At 46.7% G+C, this 19,046-nt stretch overlaps 1 protein-coding gene across 3 annotated transcripts in view; it reads left to right on the top strand.

Moving 5' to 3' along the window:
* The first annotated feature begins 307 nt into the window (after positions 1-307).
* Positions 308-19,046, top strand: part of RNF43 (ring finger protein 43) — a 51,186-nt gene continuing 32,447 nt past the window's right edge. For 2 of the 3 annotated variants that reach the window (XR_014519968.1, XM_083479242.1), the window contains exon 1: positions 308-3,146. Coding sequence is in view for 2 of the 3 variants with exons in the window: in XM_083479242.1 (XP_083335368.1) it covers positions 2,910-3,146 (237 nt within the window). In the remaining variant the exon portion in view is untranslated. The remainder of the gene's footprint in view (positions 3,147-19,046) is intronic. The other variant, XM_083479243.1, reaches the window with a different exon arrangement.

The raw sequence follows: 19,046 nt of genomic DNA, 5'->3' as shown, positions 1-19,046 counted from the left end.
GCCTTAGGAAGTGATGGAGGTATTGTCCTGCCACTGAAGATGAAGCCACATCAGTGGAATGATATGTCCACTGGCAGACCTCCCCTAGTATGTTGGTGGAAGCCTCCGACATCCTGAATGATCTGGACAGAAACAGGGTGTGTTGTGGGCATAAAATTGTTGCTCTGTATTGCTCCTCTTTATTTAAAGCAATAAATTAGAAACCATCGTACATAACACTTTCAACCTAGATAATGACAGATAATTAACTAACAGAATTCACAGAACTTTAGTAAAAATATCCATATTCAGCTTGCCACAATTGTACAAAAGGTGAAGCTGGCTAAATGTTTGGATCTTGGCAGTTTTCCTTCTTTTATTTAAGATGATGTAGTTTTTCTCTGTACCTAAATAGATTTTATTGAAAAAATAGATTTTGTCACAAGTTTCTGTACATTGCAGGATACTTGACTTTCTAGTAACCTGAACGCTGTAACCCAGTGCAGTATATCACATGAGAAGTTACAACTCCCACTTGCAAACTTACTCACCTCTTAGTGATGTCAGAGGAGAATAATACAGTAGTTGAATTCCAGGTCTCTGACATCAGCATGACCTGAAATCTTCCTTGCAGTGGCTACGGCGGGATGGGGTGAGGTGGCGGCAGTGGTGGAAACATCTCCTGAATCAAAATTAACAAGAGCTGAAGAAAAACTGTGGGATACACAGTTCTCCCGGCTGTGAATTGATTCTTGCTCCTGTGTGGAAGTGACTTACAGATACTAGCCTCTGTGCTATTTAAAGTGCTACAGCGAAGCTGGTTAGTCTACATTGGCAAATGAAGGAGCCCTAACAATTTTTTTGGACTGAACTCATTTGACTTTTAATTTCCATCTGTGCTCTTGTTGCGTGCAGTTATTTGGAAGGGAGAAGTGAGCAAATCTGGCTTACATAGAACAGATGATTCGGTTGTCAGAAGCGAAGTGAAGGCTGTACTTGAATGCAGTTTAGCCGTGGATCAGGAGAGGGAGTCTAGGAGCTCTGAAAACCAGATTTAGGGGGTGGGGTCGTTGCCTTTGGCTGCTCCACCCTCACTTTGTGTCAGCAGGTAGAAAGTGCTTGCAGTCCCAGGGGAGGGAGGCAGAGAGCAGAGAGTACAAGCTACGAGCCACAGGTTTTTTTTGGAAGGGTTTTTGCCTCCTAGGAGCTGATCCAGTGGTGCTGTTCTGGAAAGGAAGCTCTCCCACGACCTCTGCAGAGCTGCCCAAGTCCACTCAACCCCTCGGGTCCCTGCTACTCCTTTGAAGAACAAGATCACATTCTCCCTTAAAGCAACCTTCCGAAGTTTGCCGCTGGATTTCTGCTGTTTGAAGCAACTTCTTTCCTGCTCCCTGCTCAGACTTGCTTACTGTATCCGCTGAAAGAAGGGGAGGTTGTTCTGCTCAAACTCAAAAGGAGTTTTCAGAAGTGCTCCTGGATTCCTAGCAAGATTTTTTTTTAGGTTGCTTTGGAAGCTAGATTGTCGCCACGCCTGGCCCACGAGTCTTCAGCCTGGAGTCAATTTTTCCTTCTGATTCAGACTGGAATTTCACATTTACCTGTATAGAATGTCTCTGCAAGTCTCCTCACTCTCCCCTCAGTCCCTGAAATCTGTAAGTAAGATTCAGCACACATTTTGATTGATTACTGAAATTTTTTTTTGTCCAGGATTTGTAGTGAACCTTCCAGCTGTTACTTAAACCCATGGATTCTCAGAGGCAAACTACATACCAGGTTTGCATGCCACTTAAAAAAAATATTTTCCCTCCTTTACTTGACTGAACAAACATTTTCGCAGATAAATGTCTATGATTTTCTGCAGTCATGAAGATTTCCGGTGGATATTTTTTCCCCTAATGTTTAGGATGCCTTCTTTCATGTTTTCAGTAATGCACATCTAAAAGCGGATATATTAATTCCGAGATTCGTATAGGAATGGAATAAAACGCACAGGTGTCTCTCTCCGTAGTTGTTTTTCCTGTTTGGGGCCTTTTTAAATTTCCGAGATCTGAAAAACATCTGAGCAATGTCTTGTTCCTTTCATGAATTTAGGGAGTTGCAGATTATACCATCTGGATTAAAAATGACAAACGGGTGGAAAATTCCAACCTAGAAGATTGATTTTAATACCCACAACCAGGTGACTGAGGTGTTGGCACCAGAGGCAGGTGGAGAGAAATAGATGAAGACATAGCTGATGACAGTGATCTTAATTTAACATGAAAAAAACTGGTTTACTGTTCTGACTCCTAAATGGAGCCCCTTCCCAGTCACCATTGCCTGTTCATGTGTGGCATGGAAAGGAGAGAGAGACAAGAATAGTTAACGTTCTTGGAGAGGAGTAGATGGGAAAAGTAACTCACTGGTCAGAAGTCAACAAGGGCTGCTAAGGCCATCTGATATCAGGGGATTGGCCCTGTTTGCCATCCTAGGATATAAGAGGCTAAAAGGATTTGGGAAGCAGAGATTGTCTTTCCATGGGGAACTGCCTCTCTCCGACCACCAGCTCTGACACCCTTCCCAGAAGAACCCAAGAGCTCTTTGTATCCTACGCTCCCCGAGCCCCCTTGGTTCTGCTTACAACGTCTGAGTTCATCTGGAGGAGGAGGAGGAGGAGAACCTGACCTGATCCTTGTGATCTTGTGGAGCTTGAGGCCTTCATACACGTGGCACGGAGAAACCCTCCTAGCACGGGGGAAACAAGGAGAACCCGGAGGTAGGGACGGCAGGTAACCCTGCTCTGTTTTCTCATCTGACCCATTGACTGCTGCCGCCACACGGAGGGCTTCTAATCCTCAACAATTTTTGCCTGTTGTTGGAACCTGCTGGCGGGGTGAGGACACATTCCTGAGCAGTATGTGTGGCCGGAGCGCACTGCTGCACCTGGGAGCATGAGTGTTGGCCCCCAGCTACAGCTGGCAGTCCTCTGGCCTTGGCTGCTAATGGCTACACTGCAGATACGCCTGGGCTACTCAGGACTGGCTCTGGTGGCGGCCATGGAAGCCGAGCGCTCTTTGGTCCAGAAGGCAATCATCCGGGTGATCCCTCTGAAGCTGGAGCCCCTCACACTGGAAGGAGTCTTCGCAAGTGTGGCCGAGGTCACCCCAGCTGAAGGGAAACTGCTGCAGGTAAGAGGACCTTTATTCTGCTTCCCCCCAGCCCCTCTCCCTGCCCCACTTCTGTCCAGTGGTTGGTCTGTTGACTGCAGGGGTCTTCCATTCCACCAAGAAACCAAAGCCTCAGAGTTTTCTTTCTTGTGGAGGTGCCCACCTGTCTGATTTTCAGTGTTTTTTTCAGAGTGATAGAATTACTCTTCCGGCTGCTAAGCAAGCATAAAGTTAGGGACATGTGGCTTCCGTGCAAAAGTGTGAATTCTCTTTGTGAATGGAATGTGAAGGCACCAAAACCCGAGGCTCTCTCTCTCTCTCTCTTGGATGCATCATTTTGGTCTTCCTCCATTGCATCCAGAAATCTTTCCTCCCATTTAGTTTCTTTTGGCGACAAGGTGTGTTTCCAAATAGTCACCTCCAGTGATCTGCTCCCTTCTCCTGTCCCAGAGAGCTGTGTTCTGAAGTGATGGCCATGTATCTTCTGACCACGAGTTTCTACGATGACTCAGAAACTTCAGTCATGGGTCCTCTTGTTTTGGTCATGAGAGGGAGAGATGCACGAAGGGGCTTCTTGCAAATGGGAAAACCCAACGCCCCTCGTTGTGAAGCCCAGTCTATTGTGATGGAGCACAGCTGCTGCTCTGCGTTCGTGTGCCATCTTGCCTCGCAACCTGTGACTCACCTCGCAGGGTCCTCACATGACTTGAGTTCATTGTTCTCAAGGCAAGTAGTACAAAGCCCAGCCGATGCCCTGTAGTTTACAAAATCCAGTTCAGAACCCTTAATGAGTTGGAAGCTGCCGACAGTGGTTGAATTTAGCTGGGCTGAAACCAAAATTGTAAGTGAGTTGGAGCAGTTGCGTTGGATTGAACTGGTTTGAGGGGGCTACTTGGGAGACAGAGAAGAAACAAAAATTGGCAGATTTATTGTGTGGTTTATGAATGCCCATGTGAACAGAAGAAGATAAGAAGAGCCTGCTGGATCAGGACAATGGCCCATCTGGTCCAGCATCCTGTTGTTGCAGTGGCTGACCAGATGCCTGTGGGAAATGCACAAACATAAGAGCACTCCTGTGGCTCAATGGATCAAATTGTTGAGGTCCAGGAGTTGAGGGATTAAGAATGCAACTGCCCACTAACATGTGAGAGAACACGAGTCTTCTCTTGGGTTCCTGTGTCTTCTCTTGGTGGTGTTGGTAGAACATCCATCTTGCATGTGGAAGGTCCTTGCTTCTTATATTCCTAGCATCTCCATCTCAAAGGATCCGACGTGAGTAGAGCTAAGAGCCCTGTCTGTGACTCAGAGAACCTCTGCCAGTCAAAGTAGAAAATGTTAAGCAAGTTGGACCAATTTTTCAATGCAGCACCAGGCAGCTTCATATGATTAAAGGAACATGTACTGTACTTGTTTGGGGCAGGCCTATTTAAATGTGGAAGAGCCTTGCTTCATTGCTGACATCACGTATTAAAAGATCTCAGGTAACAGGCTGGGAAAGACCTCTCTCTGCATGAGATCCTGGCTGCCAGTCAGAGTAAGTGATACTGGCTGCAAGGAGCAGCAGCACAAGGCAGCTTCATACATTGCATTGGATTTATTTACTTTTCAGCAATGTTCACTAGATGTCTGATGCTGACATCAGTCAATTATCACAGCTTAGATGCTAGTAGTGATAAAGTTGGCTCTGGATACTTGTTCAGAGAGTTTTGGGCAAATGATTACCTTCTGGAGATGCAGAATGTTATCTCGCAGAGCGGAATGAGATGGTTCTGGAATAGAACATCTCTGATAATTGCAAACGAGAATAAGGCTGCCTCCTGCACACTTCAAGAGCAAAAGAATGTCCCGTCAGCTTGATCTGACTATCTCAATCTTTTTTAGAATCCTAGAACTGCAGAATTGGAAGGGACCCCAAGGGTCAGTTAGTCCAACCCCCTACAATGCAGGGATTACAGCTAAAGAATCCATGCAAGAGTAATATTAATATTACTCATAGTTCTTGTATCCCGCCTTATTTTGTCCAAGGCTTTCGGAGAAACCTATATGGCATACACAGTAATTTAGCTTATTTTATCTTCAGAACAACCCTATGATATACATTATTACTGAGAGATAATAAATGGCCCAAGGTCCCCTATTATTTATTTATTTTCATGCCACCGATATGCTTGAAAGTCCAAGAGGACCAGTCCCTGCCTGATGAAGGAACATAGAGGAATTTGACAACAGGGGAAGTGAAGGCAGGGAAAGAATGTGCAATTATTCCATTTATTTCTTAGATTTATTTCCTGCAACTGTCTCCAACATGTATGCATATTAAGGCTTGGTGACAGACTAAGTTATAATATAGCATGGTTGTGCGGAAGACTTCCTAGAAAAGTTGGGTATTAAGGGGGAATTTGAAGGAAGTGAGAGATGGCAGCATCCATGCGTTGTGGGGGAGCAGGTCCAAGCAAAGGAGAAAAGATGGGGTCATATGAGAGAGCTCTGGGTTCCACCCATCATGTGGCTGATTCAAGGCCCATATTTATTTATTTATTCAGTCTGTGGCACCAAGTACATCACACCGGCTTTCAAACATCTTGTCATGAGCTGAAAGGCCCCTGCTGGGACCCAGTGCTGAAGAGAGCATGATTCTGCAACTGTTATTTGTGCCTTTCATAACTAACAGGTTAGGGTTGCTGCTATGCGTTCTGTGTGGAACTGCCTTTAAAAATGGCAGTGGCTCTCATAATGATGGTCAACAGCCACAATTGCACTCTGTGTGTTCAGTATGAATTGTTTATTGTTGTTGGTGCTGCAGGCAAATTTAATAAAAACCTTTTTTAAAGAATAAGCTGCCAGAATGTTATCTGAGCCTGTCATATGGAGCCTACAATTTAGAGGGCTGGCTTTAGCCTTTGGAGCCGCCAGACGCAAAGTGGGCTATATTGCCCCTTCCGGAGGGGGCAGTGTGATTCCCTAGCGGACTTGAATTAACTAAACTACATAGTGTTAACTGGATTTTGAATATGCGTGCATTGAATTGTTGCCATTTCACGTTTTACTGTGTTTATTCTCATGTGTCATGCAAACTGCTATTCTGAATAATTCTTTTTATGTGCCTCATCCACATATATCGATTTCATACAACTTTAACAGTCATGGTTTCCCCAAGGAATCCTGGGAACTGTAGTTTGTTATGGGTGCTAGAAACTGTGAAGTGACTCACATCTCTCTCCCAGGACTATAATTCCCAGAGTTCCCTGGGAAGAGGGATTGACTGTTAAACCAGTTTAGCATGGATGTGCCCTATAGTGTGTGGTAAGGGGCATTGTGGATGAGTGTATGGAACCAAGGAGACGGTGGCCCCCCCAAAATTGGGAACCATGGATTTAGAAATCTACTCTTGAGTGGGACTGACATTAGATACAACCCATAAGCTTTCCCATTGTTGGCACTGGCATTATGCAACACTCTCCCAAGGGACACCAGTCTCCATCACTGTTCACCTTCTGGCTGGCAATAAAAATCCAGTTATTCATTGAGGACAGGGAGGCATTGAGATAGGACAGGCTGATTGTGAGTAGCTTCCTTTTGACCCATCTGTTGGCTGCTGCTATTCGTTATTCCTGCTGTGTTGATTTGACCTCCTGCCCGTTATAAATTGCTTTATAATCTTTTTATTGTGGTAGTCCACCCCGGGAGGTCTTTCATTTGGAAAGTGTTTGAAGTCAATAAACAACAAGGAACTTGGGAGCCCACAGTGATACCTGGAGGCCAATTGCCGCAAATAACTTCTAGGTCAAAAGCTCAAAATCTGACAGCTACACATCTGGTAAGGCCACCTCTGAATCCATTGTCCAAGCAAGGCAAGGACTCAGTGGTGACTGTTTTTTTTAGGGTAGTGGCACCTCTCAGCACCTCTCTTCTGCATGCGTCCAGGACTTTAAACAGGCTGATACCTTCTGTGCATCCTTAGAATCTAACAGGGCCATTGCTGGCTGCACCACATGTACCAGCAATCTTCACTAATTATTTTTGGGTGGATGTAACCTGAAGCACTTCCGACATCTTCAAGGGCAATCCAATAGCAAGCGCATTGCAGCAGTCCATCCTAAAAACTTACACATTATGTTGCACAGATCTGTTTCAAGGGACAAGCACTTGATCTTCTGAGGGATCCTTTCCACACTGGGGGTGGGGGGGGGAAGGGAAGCTGCCATTCAGACATCCTGTCTGAATGGCAAAAGATGCACAAATCCAGGGCAGAACCTGCCAGGTTGAGCTTGTGCGACATCTGCTCAATGACAGAACAGTGTTTTAGAAAATAAAAAGTCAGTTTAGGTTAAGGGGATGGATGCCCATGCAGCTTGGGGAAAGGATTGGTTCTGAGTTGGAATTGAAGGTGTGGGCAACATGGAGTAATGCCTTGACTCTCATATTTAGGAGGGTAAAGGAGCGGAAATCAAGGATAGTGTAAATGCAAAAGGCTGATATGAGATGAAGCAGGCCAGGAACCAAAGGAGGGGGGAGCCCTCCACACATAGGTCTGCCACTCTAAGCCCCAATCCAGTGCCAGAGGGTCTATGTGGAGAGACTGAGGTGTGTAGCACTGTAAACCTGGGGTTTGCCTGGTCAGGTGAGGGAGCGGGGTGGGGGGCGGACTTGCTTGTCATCCTCCACTGGCCTTGCTCTGTGTGCTGTGAGCAGGAAGGAGCATGGCGCTGGGAGGGCATCAAAGGAAACAAGCAGGAGGTGAGGGGGTTAGAAAGGGGCTCAGTTTCAAGCCAGAGTTCTCAAAGTGAGTTTCGTAGTGCTTAAACCCCCGCCCTGCCCAATAATTGCATTTTAATCTGGGTTGGTGATGGTCCCATGTAACACTAGATCAGACGAGGGGTGGGGGTGGGAGAGGCTATGTGATGCCTAAACCCTGATTGTGGCCATGATTCAGAAGAGAACCCAATCCCATCCCATCCCCCCCATTTAATTTCACAAATGCCAGCCCCATTGTCCTAAATAGTTTTGGATTAAGAGTGCTTAACCAGATAGGAAGCTTCCAAGACTGGAGGCTCACTTCCTCCTTACATTAATGCAACCTGAGAGCGAATTAGAAACCTACAAAGGTTTAAACTCAAATCACTCCCAGCGTGGCTTTTGCATGCATATATTCACATATATTTTACATATATAGATTGCGTACTCTAAAGAGCCTCAATGCTACAGTAACCTCAGGAAAAAACAACAACTTTCTGCCACAGTCTTAACCTAGTGTTTTCATTTTAACCCCTATGAACTCTCTCATTTTCTCTCAGTACCGCATTTCATTTCCGTACCCCATCTCTGTTGACCCCCTTGCATGCTGTAACGTTTGCATTCTCCATCTTCCGGTAGCCTCTTTTTTTCTTCAGTCAGGTTTTCTTGTTGTCTTTCTTTTTCTTAATCCCCATCTCTTTCCCCTCCCTGCCTTCGCATCTTTCCCCTCCTCCTTGCACAGTTCTGCGGCAGAAGCACACAAGCCTTTCACTCTCCCAGCAAGTCACACTGTAGGAAGGCTAGGGTGTCTTGTATGGCAGGTTGGTTGGTTGCATTTGGCTGAAAATATTTAGTTCCACTTCACTTCTAAATCCAGGGACAGGAAAGCACTATTTCTCCATTTTGGCTGCAAAAAGTAGTTGCCTTACTTGGTGCAGACCTTGCTTAATTAAGTGATATTATTCTAGAGGATTTGTTCTGGACTAACCACTGCTTTTTCTTTTCTTTTTTTCAATGGGAAAGAGAGTGAAACTTCATCCGGATCAACATTCCTTTGCAATATCTATAGCTGTGAAGGAAGTGCCCTGTTCACTGTGCTCTTGAATTTAGAAAGAAATTTAAGCGCCTAGTGAACACCCAGCTTCCTTCATGGCTATAGATATACCACCTGCTTGCTTTCAAGAAAATAACACAAGCAAGACAGGGTGACGCCTGATCGAAATTTGCAAAATTCAGGTGGTGCATGGGGACTGCATTGCCACAAGTTTCACATTTGGAACTTTCCCCTCTCTTTGCAGCTGTAATATACATTTCAGTCTCTCAGTTGTGCTCCATCTTGAAACATGTAGCTATGATGAGCTCTCAGCATGTACCTGTATTTCTACCCCCACAGAGGAATGATTGGTGACTTGTGAGGCATGTTCACAGTTCACACACAACAACCCCAAGACCTGTCCAGCACCCTGTTTGTGAGCTAAGGGTGTGCCCTAGAACTGCTCACATCCCCATAATTCTTTGCAACGTGTAAGGGCTCAAACACAAAGCTCATTGGCAGCTGAAAACATTTTGACAGTTTTTCCTGAAGGCAGGAGGACTGATCTCTAACACCAGGGCAATAAGCAGGGCTGCTATATGTTCTCCTGGTTGGCATTGGCACGGATAGAGAAAAGTGTAGGATGTAGAATTGGGTACATAAACTTGCTTTTATTTTGTTAAAGGTTCTAGTCCTCATGGGTGCAAAACTCCATATTTGGGAGGATGATATTTAGCACTGGGGAGCACTGGATGCAGTGACCAAATTCAGGGGTGGGTGGGTGTGACACAATTGTCTTAGTACAGGAAATCTCACTGAATTTGGGAGTGAGGAGGCAAGTAGGAGACACCATACATTTTTTGCATTTTAAACGTTCATCGGCATTCATTTCCTGCATAGTCCATATCCATTGTGCTAAACATCCAGTTCCTTTGATGATCCGTGTGTGTCGTGAGTTGACATTCCTGCTACCTGATAAGATCACCCCTAGTTTCTTAACTCATGAAAAGATTGGTTAACCACAGCCCCATGACTGGTTTAGCATGAAAAGCTACCCTTCAGAGGCTCCTAGCTGTAGGAGGAGAGCAGCAGTGAACATGGTACATTTGGGTGAACTCAAGTCTCTGGGTACCTGGCAGCTTCTTGCTCCAGAACTGATGAATGAACTTCCCCAGAGGCTGAGTACAGGTGTTAAACAGCACCAGGGACAAGATCTTATCTTGCGGTGGTAAAATAATTCCTAGGGGCACAGCAGCAGTTGCCCAACACTGCCTTTGAGGACCGAACCCCTCAGGTAGGAACAGAAGGGAGTGCTCAGCAGTTTCCCAATATCCTTTGAGATTGTTCAGGATGAGTTGATGGTCAGCATCGATCACTATTAAGAGAGGCCAGGAGAATAATCAGATTAACATTCCCCTCCAGACGCTGGTCGTTGCCTGGGGACAGCAGCGTGGGTCCAGGGGTCCACGTTTATCTTTTTATTTATTTCATAAAATTTATACACTGCGTGACTGTAGAAAACAGCCTCAAAGTGGTTTATAGAGAGAATAAAACAGTAAAATTATCAGTAAAAGCAACTCTTTAAAACATTCAAAAGATAAAATAAGCAAAAAACTAGAAACAGATCAAAACATACATACACAATCTATGTATCTGGGGAGACTTGCCTAAACAAAAATGTTCTTAGCAAGAGCCAAAAAGACTACAGTGAAGGCGCCTGTCTGGTATCAAGAGGCAGGGAGTTCCTGAGTATTTCTTATAAATACTCTTATTTCTTATAAATGCAGAATGGGTATGACGTGGCACCTGCAGCATTGCTTGTTTAGCCTCAGAAAAGGGGATCCCTTCTTTCAAAGAAGACTTTAAACTGGTTCACCTCCACACACTTAGCTGCCTTGCCTACAAATGGTTACATGAGTTAGTTGAGAGTTCCCCGTAAGAACTGGAATGAATATACCTGGGGCTGAAGATCCTGCCCAGCCTCCCGACTCATCCCAGTGAAGCCAAGAGCAGAGGCCTCAAAATTGGTGTCTGGCCAATCCTGAACCGTGACTGATGCCTGTTGTGACACCCAAAATGGACACTTTAATTTGCTGGTGAAGAAGACCTGTCCTTCTCCATCTCTCTGTCTTGCACACACTCATGCACTAGGGAAATAATCGTCCACTACAATAGTTGTTGTTGTAAAACAGGGGTAAAGGTAAAAGTACCCCTGACAGTTAATTCCAGTCGTGGACGACTCTGGGGTTGCGTGCTCATCTCACTCTATAGGCTGAGGGAGCCGGCATTTGTCCGCAGACAGCTTCTGGGTCATGTGGCCAGCATGGCAAGCCAAAGCAGCACACGGAAACGCTGTTTACCTTACTTTCCCGCTGGAGCGGTACCTATTTATCTACTTGCACTCTGACATGCTTTCGAACTGCCAGGTAGGCAGGAGCTGGGACCGAACAACGGGAGCTCACTCCATCGCGGGGATTCGAACCACCGACCTACTGATTGGCAAGCCCTAGGCTCTGTGGTTTAGACCACAGCTCAACCCATTAAAAGGAATGCCTTTTAATGCAACGCTACGCAATTTGCACTTTCTGAAGTGATAGACGAGCCAATTTTTAGCCTGGAGAAGAGAAGAAAAGACTGAGAAGTGGTAGGATAGCCATCTTCAAATATCTAAAGGGCTGTCCCAAGGAAGATGGAGCAAGCTTGTTGGTTTTTTGCTGCTCCAGAGGGAAGGACCCAGAACCAATGGATTAAAATGACAAAAAAAGGAGATTCTAGCTGGAAGAACTTCCTGACAGTAAGAGCTGTTTGACAGTGGAACAGATTCCCTCGGAAGTTTGTGGGAGGTTTTTAAATAGAGATTGGATGGCCATTTGTCAGGGATTCCTTGCTTGTGATTCCTGCATTGCAGCAGGTTGGGCTAGGCTACTAGCCATGATGGGTATGCTCTGACTGGAGCTGGAGGCAGTGATGCATCTGAAAACCAGTTGCTGCAAACCAAAGGAGGCGGGAGAGCTCTTGTGCTCAAATCTTGCTTGTGGGTTTCTCATTGGGAGTATCTGGTTGGCTAATGTGAGAACAGGATGCTGAACTAGATGGGCCACAGGCCTGATCCAGGAGGCCCTTTTCCTGTGTTCTCATATTAGCATGGCCATATGATGCTCTGGAACAGAAGGGAGCACAGCCATGCCAGCTGAGGGGAGTTGTAGTCCAGCACATCTGGAAGCCTGCAGACACCAGGCTACAATTACCATTGTAACCTGATGGCACTGCGAAATTGACCACTGCTTCTTATGAAATCTCCTTTTGCCCGATATTGAAATACATCCCAATTGCCCCGAACATGACACAGGCCATAAACTTTCAAATGGGTATCTTTGGCTTCCCTTGTCCACATTTCCTTACTGCTGATTTGTATAATTATTAACAAATCAGTGGGCTTTGGGGCACAAAGTGCAATTGGCCTATGGGGAAAGTGCTTTGAAATGATGCCGCCGTGAGGCCAGACCCTCCATTCTCCAGCACACGCACACAATATATTTATAACGATTGTATACCATTAACAGTCATGGTTTCGACCAAAGAATTCTGGGAACTGTAGTTTTTTGAGGGCTGGGAATTGTTGGACACTCCTATATCCTTCACAGAGCTACAATTCCCAGAGTTCCATGGGGAGACGGATTGACTGCTAGACCAGATTAAGTCTGCGGTGTGGATCTTCCCTGATATGAATGTATTTGGCATGAGTGCAGCAATCGCTGGCAAACATCCTTTAGCTTACATAATAACTATGGATGCAAGGCATTGCGGCGGCTGATAGGCCACTTAAAAGCATACGGAAAAGCAGGTGAGATGTCCCCACCCTCCCAAGTTAAAGGTGTGCAATTGCAGAACGTTTCCCTTGAGCTTATTTCTTATTCTATTTATTGCATTTATACCCCATCTTTTTCTCTAAGGAGCTTGAGGTGGTGTACATTGCTCCCCTCCACATTAAATCCCCACAACAACCCTGTGAGGTAGGCTAGGCTGAGAGGCAGTGACAGGCCCAGTGAGTTTTTGTAGCCGAGTGGAGATGGGAACCCTGATGTCCTAGGGCCTACTATGCCACACTGACACTGAGTTATGGGAACAAAGCACTTTCTTGGTCTCTTGAGAGAGATGCAAAGCACAGTGGGAAGCTCCTGTTCATTTTACTGGGGAGGCCTTTCCATCAGATTGTCCCCAAAGTGACTGGGTTAGAGAACAGCAGAGGAAAGGGAAATGTGGCTTTCTTATGCTTGCATTCTGCCCCGCACCCTCCCACTCCATAAAAACCAGGTGTACACACACACACACACACTGTACACTATGAGCTCTTATCTTAGTTTTTCCAACAGTACTACAAGAGTAAACATGGAGCTCTGTTTCCACCTCTTGCTTCCCTTCGCTGTTCAAAGCTGCAAAAGACTCAGCCTTGGATCTCAACTGTGCCTGAGCATGTATCCCAAACAGGCCTCTAGGCTGTTGTTGTTATCATCCTCATCATTAACATAAGAAGAGTTCGCTGGATCAGGCCAGTGGCCCATCTAGTCCAGCATCCTGTTCTCACAGTGGCTGACCCCAGATGCCTCTTCCTAGGAAAGCTGCAAGCAGGACCAGAGCCCAAGAGCACTCTCCCCTCCTGTGGTTTCTAGCCATCCATAGCTCTCTCCTCCATGAATTTGTCTAATCCTCTTTAAAAGCCATCCAAGTCGGTGGCCATCTTTGCCTCCTGTGGGAGCGAGTTCCACAGTTTAACTATGCACTGTGTGGATACGTAATTGTTGCTGCTGCTGTTATATTTATTTATAACTCACCTTTTCCCCATGGCGGCTTACAAAACAACCCAGATAAAATGCAAAAAGCTAAAAAGCACATAAAAGATAACCGCTTAGTTCTAACTCTAGTAGAATTAAAAAAGCAACTATATTAAAGTGCAGATAATTAAAACAGCCCAGCACCAATTAAAAGCCCTTTCCTTAAAAAACAACAACAACCAGTCAGTTTCCAAAGGCCTATCGGAACAAAACTGTTCTTCACCTGCCAGTAGAAGGACAGCAGGGAGGCACACAGTCTGGTTTCTCTAGGGAGAGAGTGCCAGAGTCTGGGAGCAGCCACCGAGAAGGCCCTCTCCTGCAACTCCACCAAGTGTGCCTGGGGGCAGGCATCTCTCAACTCACAAAAAGCAGCCTTTTTATGTTGTTATTTTATTCTTATATTTATATCCCAAAGAGCTCAAGGGGGGCACATGTGCCTTTCCCCCTTCCCGTTTTATTCTCACAACAACCGGGTGAGGTAGGTTAGGCTGAGAGGCAGTGGCTGCCCCAAGGCCACCCAGTGAGTTATATGGCTGAGTGGGGATTTGAACCCAGATCTCCTAGTCCAACACTAACCACTATAGCACACTGGCTCTTGATGTGAGGATCGAACCTTAGGTGGCATCAAGGTTCTTTTTATTTGTGCACCCCACAGAAGAGTCTTGATAACAACTGTGTAACAACCATATCTGCTGCACACTAGGGTTGCCATATTTCAAGCTTTTTTTGGCGAAGTTTTTGAGCTTTTTTGTTTTTGGCAAAAATCGCAAAAAAATAATAATGCTGTTTTTGAGCTATTTCTATGAAAAATTGGCAAAAACGACATGGATTTTCCATACAGCTGGATTTCCCCGGATATTTGTTTTGGCCAATTTCTGCCCGGATACTGCTGCCAACTGCAGTATTTTGAATATGTCCAGGAAATTCCGGACATATGGCAACCCTACACACACACACACACACACCACACCCTGCCTGGTGCTTTCTGCGCATTTTAGACTACAGCTCCAAATTCTAGGACTGATAGGAGTCGTAGTCCAAGATATCTGGAGGGCACTAGCTTGGGGAAGACTGGCAAATGGAAATGTGGCAAGAGTTGTTGCTTTGCCGAGTTTTGTGCTTCACGTGCAGATAGCCATTTATAAAATTACTCATGGCATGAAGAAATTTGATGGAGAACACTAGAACACCACTGGTAGACATCCAATGAAGCTGAATGTTGGAAGATTCAGGGCAGATGAAAAAGGAAGCACTTTTTCATGTAGCTCATAGTTAAACTGTGGAACTCCCTCCCCCTGGAGGCAGTGATGTTCACCAACTTGGATGGCTTTAAAAGAAGATTAGGCAAATTCATGGAAGAGAGGGCTATTGAAGGCTACTAGCCATGATGGCTCAGCTCTGCCTCCACAGTTTGAGGCAGCAATGTAGAGTTGGAAGGGACCACGAGGGTCGTCTATAGCTCAGCCCCCTGCAATGCAGGAATCTTTTGCCCAATGTGTTGCTCAAACCCATGACTCTGAGATTAAGAGTCTCACACTCGATACCAACTGGGCTATCCTTGCTCTGATGTTCTTAAAGTAGCAGATGCAAAGGAGTCTCAAGCTACAGATTTAAGAGATTAAAAAATGGAAACGTTGAGAATTCCTAATGCTTGCTTGCTACTTTGGAAGCAAAGGCAGGTGAGCAGGAACTCCCAGATCGGCAGAGGAATCCAGGAAGATTTATAGAAGCATCCCTTGGTGCAGAACATGAGAGTGAGTTTTAAAAGGATGGTGCCGCCGCCGCCACTGTTACGAAAACATGAACAGGCACGCACAAATATTCCTCACATTTTTCTTCTCCCTCTAACAATTATTTCTTTTTCTTTTTTTAAAAAAGGCACAGGGTCTCCAAATTAGATTTCCATCTTCTTTGAAGTTCCCAGAGATGCTTTCTTGCTAGGAACATGCTTGAGGTTGGAAGGTCAGCGAGGAGGGGACCGCAGGGACTGCTTAAGAGAGCTGGGGAGGGCAGGTCAAGAGTGTTTTCTGCATCTTGGGCTGCGACCCTAAACACTCACGGGTTGGGAGAGAGAACCTTGTAGAGTTCAGCAAGACTCACTTGCATGTTAAGACGCATAGGGTCCTCCTGGGCACGGGATTATAAACACAGAGAACACAGCTGGATCAAGCCAATGGCCTCTCTGGTCCAGCATCCTGTTCTCACAGTGGCTGACCAGATGCCTCTTTTGGGAAACCCTCAAGGAAGAGCACCAGAGCCCTCTCTTCTCCAGCAATTGGTGTTCGGAAGCATTACTGCCTCTGTCTATGGAGACAGACCAGAGCCAGGATGGCTAGTAGCCATTGACAGCATTACCCTCCATGAATTGGTCCAATCCTCCTTTTCAGCCATCCGAGTTGGTGTCCGTCACTGTCTCCTGTGGGAGCGAGTGCCATAGTTTTAACTACGCACTGTGTAAAGAGGAATATCCTTTTATCTGTCCAGAATCTCCCAATGTTCATTTTTACTGGATGCCCCTGACGTCTAGCCACTGGTGCATGATGAATTTTTTCATAAGGGGAACATTTAGGGCCACAGGCGCAAGCTCGTGAGGGCGATTGGAGGGGGTGACATCATATGTGTGAGCATTGCCCTCCCTTCTTAAGCTGGGCAGAAGCTTCCCAGGCTTTGGGAAGGGGACTAGCCTAGTCCCCCCCCCCAGTCCACTGACCACACACTGCTGCGGTCTAGCACTATGAGAGAGGTAGAAAAACTTTCTTGCTGCATCACCTAGTCCTGGGCATATATAATCACCCTCGTGAGCATGAAGCATAAGAGCACAAGAAGAGCTTTGCTGGATCAGGCCAGTGGCCCATCTAGTCCAGCATCCTGTTCTCACAGGGGCCAACCAGATGCCCCACTGGAAAATCTGTATGCAGGACTCAAGCACCAGAGCCTTCTCTCCTCCTGTGGTTTCCAGCAACTGGTATTCAGAAGCATCACTGTCTCCAGCTCACATCTCAGTGCAGGATCCACAATATACTGATGAGCTGCAACCTCCTTGGCTTTAATACCTCCAAGGAAGGAGAGCCCACCTCCCTAGAGTTGGTCCTGCTGTTGGACAGGTTTCAATGTTAAGAAATGCCTCCAGATGTTTTAGCTGCCGCCTTCCTCTTTGCAATTCCTCCCCAATGCTCCCAGCCATGAGGCAACAGAGAGCAAGCCTGATCCATCTTCTGTATGACCAAAATCCATCTTAAAGGTCCTTATTATATCATCATAGCCATATCTTCTCCAGGTCTTTTCATTTCCAGACTCCATGCCTTCCTGGACACCCTCAACTGGGTGTGCTCCAGTTTAGGTGTGTCAGGTGCTGCCCTAGGCTGAGTTAGACCGTTGGTCCAGTGTTGTCTCCACTGACTGGCAGCAATGGCTGTGCAGGGTTTCAGGCTGGAGACATTCCCAGCCCTCCCTGGAGATAACTAGTCAATTAAGCTTTCATAGAATCATCGAGTTGGAGGTGACCCTGAGGTCAACCCCCTGGTCCAACCCCCTGCAATGCAGGAATATGCAGTCATTCCATATGGGAATCAAACCTGCAGTCTTGGCATTATCAGCACCACGCTCTAACCAACTGAGCTATCCCAGAGATTGAACTTGGAAACCTTGTGCATGCAGAGGAGATGCTCTCCCGGTACAGCCCTTCCTCTAAAACCAGCCTAAGGCTCCAGTCCTCATTGTTGCGTGTCAAAACCCCTCCCCCAGAAAGAAAGACACAGGACACGATGTTTAAGTTTAATGGGCATGAAATGGCCACAACTTTATTGATTAGAGAATTGAAGGTATTGGCCCTAGGCATTGGCTCCTATCCGCTACCCGGCAGGATGTCCGGGAAGGGTTAACACTAACCGTGGGAGGCCCCCGTTGGAGTACGCCAACTAGGATCCCACGGGTGTCACCGCTTGGGCGTGCCGGGGGCCCTTACCTAGGTAGGTTTCGGACAAGACAACGCCCCTCGGAGTCCTGTACCGGACTACCCCATTTCCTGGGGGAAGGTGATGGCATTCCTTCCCCCCCATCCATTTGCATAACAATTGAACCCCAGCCAATGCCTAACCGCCAATACAGGGAAAGTTGTGACGGTTTGCTACGAGGTAGGCGAAAAAACCAACTGGCGGAAGATCGCCAACTTGGAAAAATTCCTACCAGGCCCCTTGCGGCGACCAACCGAAGTCCATAGCAAGGTCATGACTACCTACGGCTACCTAAAGGTCTAAGGGTGGGTGGGAAGGGAAAAACCTCTCAGCTGGTCGGGGAGTAAAGAGGGCGGACCCTGGGCGTGCCAGGCTTAAATACCCTAAGCCACGCCTCCCCCCGGCCCGCCGATAGGCGGGCGGGGTGGCGAGCACGCCCAGGGATTCCCCCAACTCTCGCGGGGGCCAAGGTCAGCCCCCGCGCTTGGGGAGGAGGGGCTAGACCGCAACCCCCTCTCCTCCCTTATGGTCGGAAATGGCTTTATGAATAAAGCTCTGATTTAAATAGGAGTCCAGGAAGCTGATCTATACAGGATCAGACCATTGGGGTCCATTCAGCTCAGTATATGCTAAGAGGGGGAACATTCGCAGCCTTCCTGGAGATGCCAGGAATTGAACCAGGATGTCAAAGCAGATGCTCTGTCACTAGGATACAGCCTTGTCCCTGTGTATAAAGCAAGGGTCGTGGTTTGGAAGAAAGGGCTGGTTTAAGCAGGAATATGGGAAGCTGCCTAATACCGAGTCAGGCTGTTGGTTGATTGAACCCAGTATTGTCTACACAGATTGGCAGCAGCTCTCCAGGAGGGAATCTCAGCCCTAGCAGGTGATGCTGTTGGAGACCTTCTGGATGCAAAGCAGGTGTTTCTCCACCTTCCCCAACAGTCTGCCAACTTCCTTAAAGAACTGGGCGTCATACTTCAGGTGCATCCTGAGCAGGTCACCCTCCTTTGCAGAAAATAGACTGCATCCAAAAGCAATGGTTGGAATCTGTGCTGTACCTGCACAGGTGTAAATAAAGGGCAGCTAAAATGATCAGAGGCTTGGAGCGGAGCAAATCCCCTGCCAAGGAAGGTTGCAGCATTTGGTAATGTGGAAGAGAGGATGGCACAGGTGTATAAAATAGTGCCCAGTATGAAGATTTTTCTCTCTTGTAATGCTTGCAGAAATTGCCCCGCAGTAGGTTCAGGGCAGATCAGAGAAAAGACTCCTTTGTGCAGTGTGTGTCTGGTTTACGGAACTGGCTACCACAAGATGATGAGGGGCTGGGATTACTGCATTGCAGGGGGTTGGGCTAGATGACCCTTGGAGC

Source organism: Podarcis liolepis (genome assembly GCF_965112155.1).
Source record: "Podarcis liolepis genome assembly, chromosome: 16".
NCBI classification, from domain to species: Eukaryota; Metazoa; Chordata; class Lepidosauria; order Squamata; family Lacertidae; genus Podarcis; species Podarcis liolepis.
Note: the sequence above shows the minus strand (reverse complement) of the source record. Positions and strands in the feature narration are given on the sequence as shown.